This window comes from Chironomus tepperi, unplaced genomic scaffold (assembly GCF_022539635.2).
Source record: "Chironomus tepperi strain 1889 unplaced genomic scaffold, CSIRO-AGI_Ctep_v1 contig_9, whole genome shotgun sequence".
Lineage (NCBI taxonomy): Eukaryota > Metazoa > Arthropoda > Insecta > Diptera > Chironomidae > Chironomus > Chironomus tepperi.
In genome coordinates, this window is record NW_027226131.1 from 1665349 (window position 1) to 1675507 (window position 10159).

General features: G+C 33.9%; 1 protein-coding gene across 1 annotated transcript; it reads right to left on the minus strand.

Moving 5' to 3' along the window:
• Nucleotides 1-2147: 2147 nt before the first annotated feature.
• Nucleotides 2148-5222, minus strand: LOC139085862 (peptidoglycan recognition protein 3-like). Its single transcript, XM_070634043.1, has 5 exons — nt 4496-5222; nt 2922-3782; nt 2685-2806; nt 2529-2622; nt 2148-2470 (listed from the first exon to the last, which is right to left on the minus strand). The coding sequence occupies exons 1-5, from the start codon at nt 4767-4769 to the stop codon at nt 2148-2150; spliced, it is 1674 nt and encodes a 557-aa protein (XP_070490144.1). The 5' UTR covers nt 4770-5222.
• Between the last annotated feature and the right edge of the window lie 4937 nt (nt 5223-10159).

The window sequence follows — 10159 nt, forward strand, 5'->3', positions numbered from 1 at the left end:
GTTAGGGCGTACCAAAGATCACAAAAATTTAGGCAAATTCTGTGTTAATTATGCTTTCTTGGTATCGGGATTTCCGGGGACTCCCGAAAAATCCCGAGATCCCGAAATTTCTATTCCCGATCCCAAAAATCTATAAAAATTGGGATTTTGAGAAAGCATGATATTGACATCTTGATTTCGGCTTTGAAAATCACAAATCTTGGCGATTTTTTGTCATTAATTTGTTTTGTTAACTATTTAGAACACATTTTTGTGTACTGGAAATGATTTTTTTCATCCTCAAAATTTCTAATAAAACTATTAGTATTACATTTGCACTTGAATTCGACTAAAAACTTGATATTTTTTTCATCATCCAATCCCGGGATTAATCCCGGGATCCCGGGATTGAGATTTCAAATCCCGTAATCCCGGGATTGAGATTTTGTCCCGGGATTGAAACCCCTAGTTGTGAATGTGCTTTAATAAGAAAGTTTCTTATAAAATGACGAAATAAATTAAAAGAGTTTTTTTGGGATTAAATAGATAAGTAAAAGTCACGCAATAGCTGTGTTTATTGCCCTCTTTTTTCGCTGGATATACGATAATGCAAGAGAATAAAAGAAATTAAAGAAAAGTACATCCACACGACAATAAAATAGAAAATAATCGCCAAATAGAAATCTTCATTATAAAAAAACTAAAGAATGAATGAGAAATTTACATTAAAACCACATTGCTGTAATGTAAATTGTGTTGTTGGATGTTTTTTACAGGCATTTGTTTAAAGACAGACAAGAAAGAAAGAAAGTTGAAGGAAATGAATGAAAAAAACTTAATTTGAAATGCTTTTTCATTTATTAAAACTCAAGTTCTGACAATTGGTTTGCTTTTTTTTTCTGTTTTCTTTATTCATTTGCTGGCAGGGATGGAACTGTTGGATTGAAATTTGGAATTGGCAGTTGTAGAATATTACCCTAACAGGTAAATAGCGAACTCTCGAAAGCTTGTCCACCGTCATATACTATATTAGCATGCTAGTGAGCGTGCTCTACTCTTAAAAGCAAGCTATTTGTCAGCATCGGATGGAACAGTAATTGAACAGACTGTGACCTAGTCGACCCGTTATAACGTTCATTTGAATAATATTTATTGTACATAGTTGAAAACCCCTTTTCATACAAAATTTCAGTCTATTTTTGAACTCCAAAGAATAAACATAAATTTGACACGTAGCTATGACTTTGTAATTTTTTAAGACTTAAGCGAAGGTCTCACACATTCCTAATTTTGGCACTATTGGGATTCTTTTTAACAATTTTGAGTATTAATATTCAAAGAACTTTTTAAAATAGGTTAGAAACTTGCAAAAAATTATAGAAAATAATTGAAATTCCGATAAAAATATTTTCAGTCCTGGACTTAAACCCGGACCTGCAAAAGAAAAATGCTCAAAATTTGCAAAAATTCCAATATTTGTATGAAGTTTTCGACTTGTTGAAAAATCGGGACATTTTGAGGCTTTGTCGGGACACAGCAGGTAGAAAAGTACATCAGCGTCCCGGCAAAATACAGCAGATGGCCGCCCTACTTAAGCTTCATTCTAATGTTTCGTAGAACATAGTTTGAGATGAACTGCTTAAATCCCCACATAACACCTAATCCCACTCAACCCAACCCTGCTTCTTATTTTCCATACAATCCACATTCCATAAAACATTCATTTTCGCAATGCAGACAAACAGTAGCTCTATCTTTCTCCTATTTTTTTGCTACTGCCTTATTTCTACTTCTTCCTTCTCGTCCTTCCTTGCTTGACTTGAAAATTTTTTTATTTTCTCTTCATTTATGTACTCGACACAAGTCTTAATTTATTTAAATGTTTCATGCGAGAAATTTATTATAAGCAGTAGCTGAAGAAACAAAAAATAAAGGAATACAAATAATACAAAGAAATGCAAAATGGTAAGACATACACAAAAAATGGGATAGTAGGAACGGAAACTTTTGTGGTTTATGGGCCTCGTGAAAAGTTTTTAAAGGAATGAGGTAAAGTTGGACTCATAAAAATTAATGTTTCTTGCTTATTGCTATAGCGAATACATATTTTCATGATTTGTAGCTTGTGTTATTGGAATTCCTTAATAACAAACAATTCAATTTGTTTCCTAAAATTTTGTTGATTTATTTTTCAATTTCTTTGGTATACCCCAGTACTTCCAATGCTTCCATTTACGGATTTCGGCAAGGAAATCACCACCAGGACCTGTTAAACCGAACCTTAATTCCTGCCGTCCATTTACAATATAGTTTGGAGTCAATTTTCCTAGTGCCTTTCCATCTTCCAGAAGGTCATGTGTTGCATCCAGTAAAGTCTGATTTGGCTTTCTTACTCCATAAGATCCAATGGCACAAATGGCAACAGTTTTTGTATCAAAATCTTCTGTGTGCTGTCCAATGTAGTCCCAACCTCGTCCTTCGAATATCAGACCTGGAAAATTATGTACTGGCTTTATAAGATGCTGGTTATTGAGTTGATTATTCCTTACCATCACCACCAATTATGAAGCCAAATGGGATGTCATTAAGATTATTTCCAAATGCTTTAGTTTGAAGTTTTTTGACTGTTTCCGAGCAATTAGTCTGAAGAAACAGAATGTTAATGAATATTTGCTTAAAAGCGAACGAATGGAAGTTGAGCTTACAAAACCAGAACATTGCTGATCCGCCGTACTCGTAATAATGGACCAATTCATGGGAAAACTAAATTTTTCTAGTAATTTTGGAGGTTCTGCATTCCATTCAATTCTGTTGTGGATTTTTTGTACTGAAATGGGAATGTTTCATAATTAAAAGATCATTGATATCTATTGAATCAGTGGTGGGCAAGCCAGATTCTACTCAACTTTGACCATCACTGCTAAATACACAAATTTCCTTACATTTTCTATATCCATTCCAATTTTGTACTGTCATCAAAAGTCCATTAGCATTTAAATCAGTCTTCATAAGTTGATCTTGCATAAAAATTGTATAATTCTCACTAATAACTCCTGATTTCTTAAAAAATTCTATAAAGTCCTCAAAGACTTTAACTTGAGATTCTGAAATAGTCTCATGCTTATAATGTCCAATGAATGCTACACAGATTCCAATACTATTATATTCAGTCGCATTATTATTCGATGTATGCTGACCTTCATATTCAAAACCTCGACCTTCATAAATTTTTGAGTCATTTCCAATGAGGAAGTTGTATGGAATATCATCTAAATGTGTTGAATTTCTTTGTAGATCTTGGACGAACTTTGTGCATTCTTGTTCTGTATTACAACTTTCACTTGCTGTATGTGCTATAATTATTCGATAAATTGGCAATGTTAAGTCAACTGTTGCACGTGGCTGTTCAGCATTCCACTGTTTTCGACTAACAAATGACTCAAGTGTAATTATTGACGGTATTGTCGGTATCACATGTTCAGTGGTTGGATATGTGATTTCACTTGTTGTTGTTGTTAACACATCGGAAGATGTAGTTGTAGTAGGAATATCCACCTCCGTAGTTATGATAAATTTTATCGTTGTTGTTTCAGTCATATCGATTCCAATGAGTTTATGACGCATCATAAAAAGTACGCCACCAGTAATTGCCATAATAATTACGCTTATCAACATTATCAATAGTTTTTGCTTTCGTGAGACACATGAGAGTAATTTTCGCTCATTTGAATCGACAGATGAGATTAATGTGACATCAGAGTTTGATGTTGGTGATTTTGAAATAGAGTTAGAGTTGGTTGAGGCTGAAAATTAAGTTTTTGAGAGAAATAAATATGAATATTTTTTGATGGAAAAACAGAGGAAGGCAATGGAACTTGAAATATTATTGCAGAGTTGTGAAACGACCTGATTTTATCGGTCGGCCAAAAACGGTGGCAGATAAAAAACTGCGAGCGATTTAAAAACAATGGCCGGTAAAATCAATAAACGACTGGCCGATCCTCTCGGTCGCCGACATCGCCCATCATAACTCTGTATTATTGCATTTGTACTGTGTTGTCATTTCTTATCTACAGTTAAAACAGTGTTGTCATAGACCATATGCCATGGACCGCATGTCTTGTGCGTTTTCAGGAGAGCATTACCACTAATATGTGCCATAACGCAGAAAAGTTTGGATAGCACTTGGTTAATGGACAGTTTGAGGGAATAACTTTTAGTCTTGGAAAAAGATCATTCTGTTTCAGGAACAATGCTTTTCTCAGGTTAAGCAATACTTAGATCCCTACTCTGTCATTGGTCTCTACCAATTTCTCTCGTACTGGTATAAGGTCGTTCACTCATTACTTTAGCTTTGTACGTGGAGGTGAGGGAGGGAGTGTCTTTGTGGCAAAGTGGTGTTTGTACCGTACCATACTAGTTTAAGGGTTCTATTCTCGATCTCGAGACTTTAAATCAGTACTTTGCAAATATTGTAGTTCCATAACCTTGTAACAACTTCGCACAAACTACATACCTGTATAGGTCGGCGATCCACAATAATAATTAATAACATCACCCACATGAATACCTTCACTTTTGTCAAATTTCATTGTATTATGGACTTTTGGACTTAAAGTGTTACTCTGAGTTTGTTCAATATTTGGAAATGTTAAATTGGTATTTGAAATATTTTTTATAACTTCATATTGTCTGATTATTTCTGCCGCTGTATCACTGTCTATTGTCGAGGTTGAACATCTTGGACTTTGATATTCGAGTTCTTTGCGCTTGTTTTTGAGATCTTCCATTTCTAGTTGTGTTATCTTTGCTTCGATGTCTATTTTTAAATCACTATAATTTAGGTATTTTTATCAAACTCTATTATTAGAGAATAAAACTTGAAAAGAACCGCAATTTTGTGGTTTTTTAAACACGTCAAAATATATCTTGTTTTAGCATTATGGTGATGTAGTTGCTTTATATTAATTTATGAATCATTCTCTATTTTTTACAGACTATTCAATTTCACTGTTAAATATTGAAAGGTTTTTGTAATTTTTTATTACACAAATCCGAGCGACACAAATGAAGCAGCCTCCGCAAAGGTTCCGCAAAGGTTACGCAAGGTTCCGCAAGGTTCCGCAAAGATTCCGCAAAAGCTTTTTTAATACCAAATGGTATTTAATACATTTGTGTCACTCGGGAAACCAACACATGATTCAGCACAGTAACATCAAAACTACCTAATTCTGGTAAATTTACTTAAATTCCCTAACTTTTCACAATAATTGTTATTCCACTTACTTTTTTTTCTCGCGAATCACATTCGAATCAGTTCACAGAGGAACATAAACTAAAATATCGTGAGAACATTTATGTTCGCAATTAGCTATTTACTCTTATCAGCTGTTGAGTGCATTTACTATTTACTCGGTGATAATTGCGAAGTAATGTCAACAATTAAGTAAACATAATGATTAATTTAATGATTTTTTTATTGATTTTTAATGATGATTGTGGGTGAAATCTGGTTTTTTGATGTCGTAAAGTAAATTTACTTACTTGCTTATTTTGTTGGCTGCACGGATCAATTGTGATTCATGGGCTCTCTCAGATGTAGTATCAAACTGAATCTTTTGTTGCCTACTGCTTGCTAACTTCCAATATCAAATGCAATACTGTCTCAATCTGATATCTTTTGCCATCTGGATCTTAATCGATCAGAAATCCGGTGTCATGCCAGAGTCACGTTGGCGTGGTTCCGGATTTATGATCGATTAATCGATTTGTACCCTGACTTGTGTCATTGGGATGAGCATCTTTTCTAGTTGTTTCCCAGGTAACATTCTAGACATGAAACCAATCAAGATACCTCCCGAACATTATTATTTGTTATACTACTTAAAAAAATTACAAAAGTCCTCGTGTTATTGATCGAGGGACTTAAGCGCATTTTTGTCCCAGCGATCAGTAATTAATTTATAAGTCACTTTCAGACCTAAAAAACAAGATCCAGTAGGTTTATCGAAAAAATATACATTAAAAATAAAATTTTCTTATAACGGATTTCTGGGATTTAAACTTTCTAACGGTTTTGCGAAATTCAAAATTTTCCCGCCAAAAGTTGTTCACGTTTTGTACTGAAAACAAAAATTCATTAATTATAGTATTTAGACAATGTTTCAAGATTTTTTAATGGCCGTCGCCGCAATAACTTTATGGAACAGAGCTATTGCAAAAAACCAGAGCTCTCAACAATGTCTGGTTGCTGAGATCTCGCGTTCCAGCCGACTGAACAAAGTGTCTTATTAAGCTACCTTTTTGAAAAAAATTTCAAAAATGCGCTAAAAAGTATGAAAATTACGTTTATATACCGATGAAACCAAAGCTCGAAGTCGACTCAGATTTTATATGGAAAAGTCGATTTGAGCTCATTACTATTCGAAATTTGAATCAACTTCGAGTTCTGGACAAAATTCTTCTTTCGAGTTAGATTCGCCAAACAACGATCATGACTCTTAGTCATGCTGACCTAAGGGCTCTGTTTCCGATTTTTTTCTATTTTCAGCAGTATTCCGAACTGATAGCGAGAAAGCTCATGAGCAAGCTTGAGTTTATTCATAAGCACTCTCGTGTGGGATAGTATGTTAGGATATCAACCTAATTTAGTCTACTATAAATAGAATATCCATCAAAATTACAAGCAAATTACCATTTAAGCATGAAACTTCACCAATAAACATATGATATCACACAATAGATAAAGATTGCAGGCAGCAAATTCCTAACAATTTCCATCAGCCTTTTTTTCTATTCAACCATTTCCATTTAACACCTTCATCCCTCAATAAAATGGCAAACGCCAAGTCTTTCTTGATCTATTACAATTCAAAAACTTTTCTTTTAATCAACACAATACATAATAATATGAAATCATGCAGCAGATATAAGCTTGTGCCAGTTACGAGTAAATATAAAAAACCTGAACATAATTCAGTGTAAAAATAAGCACTGACTATGAAAACAGCGTTTCCATTTAGTCGAGAGAGATTTTTTGATAAAAAAAAATATGTGCATTTGTGTGTAAAAAGGTACTCAAAATGCATTTACCTTTTATTTCTCATTTATATCTTTTCAATGATAGAATAATGTTGTAACATTTGTATGAAAAGTACTTTAGATATTCAAGATGATATTCGAGTATGATGGAATGATGAAAAAAATGAACGAAAATGTTGAACGATTTTTGGAGCCATGGTGGGTTTTGGGAGGTTTGTGGCGCATTGAAATAGATCAAGACTAAATGGGGAGTTAGAGTCAAACACTGTCGAAAAATTGGAAAATCGCGATTTTTATAATTTTTTGGGATCAAACTTCGCATCTCCTATTTATATTATATTATATTTGTCATAAATGACATTTTGGTTTTTTCTAACTTTGCACAGTTGCATGCTTTAAGGTATAGTCTAGTCACAATTTGTGGGTCGCGAATACACAAACCGAGCTAGTGTGACCAGAAACAGCGAAAAAGCATTCGACTTTCCTGGGATCCAACTCGGCTCGTTAGAGTCGGTTGTCCGACGCTCTAACCACTTCGCGACAGTTTCTGCTAATTGTAACATTGACAAATTTAGAACTACATCCGTGGACTAATCGCAATTTGCTTCACTCGAGTTCACGACATATCTGAAGGTTTTGGTGACACACCTGTAAGCGGAGCATACATTGTTTAAGGAGCACTTTATGGAGCAGGTGACATTAATCAACCAATTCGATCTTACCCATCTATATTAGACAAAATCAAGAATCAGACGCTCCAAAAGTACAGTAATGTCCTTATTACATTTATGTGAAAGTGTTTTACTTGTCCTTGTATTGTCAGTATGTACAGTATTGTACATTGGAATGCCTGACCCTGGGACAAAACACGGCTAAACTTCACCAACTCTTTTAAAATTGTATCAAAAAACACCTGAAAATATTCACTGCAATGAAATTTTTAAAGGATGAAGAATCAGAGCAGAAAGAGCAAAAAATTGATTTAAATTTTATATAATGTTGCTGTGTAATCAATGCTCCTCGTTCAAGAGTCATAAAATTTTTTTCCCAACACATTTTTTTTTTTATTTCATATTATTTCGAGGAGGTCGGGTAGGTGAAAAAAAAAATGTTAATGGAAATAAACGGTCCACCGTTTTATTTTCCTGCAGATTCTCACGATTCACTTTTCTGATTATTTTTTTAATTTATTTATTTTTAATGGCCATTTTTGCCATCATCTCCACTTTCTAAGGGCATTTTTGGAAACATGGGATGCTTAATAATACACTTTGTTTGGATGGCTGGTTGGTTGGCTAGGTAAGGGTCGATATCTCGGCAGACAACGTAGAAAGTTCTAGTTTGAAGCATTTGCTCTGTGCCTTTGACTTATTAAAGTATCAAATGCTCCGGAAGCGCAAAACCATCTCTATTCAGGTTAATTAATGCTTTTTCATTTCATAAAAAAAAGAAAAAATCTTTAAAGCGTTGCTTTCAATAAGTTTAAAATTTGAGCATCCGTTAGAAAATTCAAATTTTAAAAAACCGTTGTATCTTTAACGTTCATTTAGAAGTAATTTAACGTTTAACCTGGTTTAACCAATTACTGGTCTTACTTAATTTGTTGACAGTACAGATCAGCTGTGATTCATGGCTCTCTTATTTGACGTCTTAAACTGACTCTATCGCTAACTGCCCTTTGTCAATTGCCAACATCAAGTGCTAAACTGTTTCTATCAACAGCCTAATTCCAATTGCTGGTCGCTAAGTAAAAATGCGCTGAATTCACTCAATAAGTTCGAGTACTTCTCTAATTTTTTTCGGTAAATGCCGCTTGCTTTCCATTTATGAGAAAAAAGATGCCTATCAGCAGCCGAAAAGCAGTTTATAAAAAGGAAACTCATTTTTCTTCACATTTTCAGTCCTTTTGTACGTGTGCATTAGCATCATAGATTGAAATCTCTTCCTTTCATTACTTTCGATTGAGTTAATTTGAAAGGAATTTTTGTTCCTTTTTTAAATATTTTTTTTTCATCTCCAGCAGGAATAAAAAAATTCAAAGATTTATTATAATGCTAATGGGAAAGCTTTATTTATGCTCGGAAGGACCTTCATTCTCAATATCAGAAAAGGACATCACCAAAATTATCTTCTTTTGATGCATCATTCTTCAAAAGAATTCAAAAATTGAAAAAATATCTCTGCTTTTTATTTCTGATGACATGATAGTCAAAATGTGATGACAGACATGCTATGATGTTATATATGGAAGAGACAAGACTATTTTTAGTATTTTCATTGTCATAGGAAATTATTGTTGACTAATTTTTAAATATTGTGCATTGCTTTGATTTGAATAGGAAGGTTTTGGGGATGTGGGAAGGAGATGATGATTAAAGCTAGTTTTGAAGCTGAATTTAATGGACAATTGTCGACATAATAGAATGGCTACAATACTTGAAGAATGGGACATACTTGAGACATACAAGATGACATACAGACATACAGAATGACTAAGAATATTGTTCTCTCCTCTCTAAACTCTTCTAAATTCACTTAACTGACAGCTTAGGCATGCATAAGATGATGAGTTGTCGATTATAAGAAGTATACTAAGGCTTTAACTCTATATGGAATGGCAACGTTGGGATTTGAATCCCCAAAGAGACTGCTACCTCAAACCTTACACCAGATGTCTATTAAACCTGAAGAAACACAGCATATGAAAGAAAAAAAACTCCCATCCCAAACCGTCGTGATTCTAGAATGAGCTCTGATAATACCAAATCTGGCCCCAAACTAGACTCATAAAGACCTTGTGCTGGAGCATTTGTCATTTCATGCAACTTTTTCCAGTTATGATAACATTCAGCCTTGATTCAGCCTGTCAATCAGTCATCGATGGTTCAAAAATTCTCAATTCTTCCTTTTATGCCTCGATTTTAGGACTACTGTATTTTGAGATAAGAATACTTAAACTTGACTTAAACATTGGGTTGTTGAGCTTTCAATTCACACCCGAGTGGACAAAAATACTTAGAATTACTCATCAACTGGACATTAACTTGCCATTAACCAATTATAACGTGTTTTGGTCCACCATGTACAATATCGACTTGGAAGTTAAAGAAAGAAGAGTATTTCAGCATAAAATTTATTC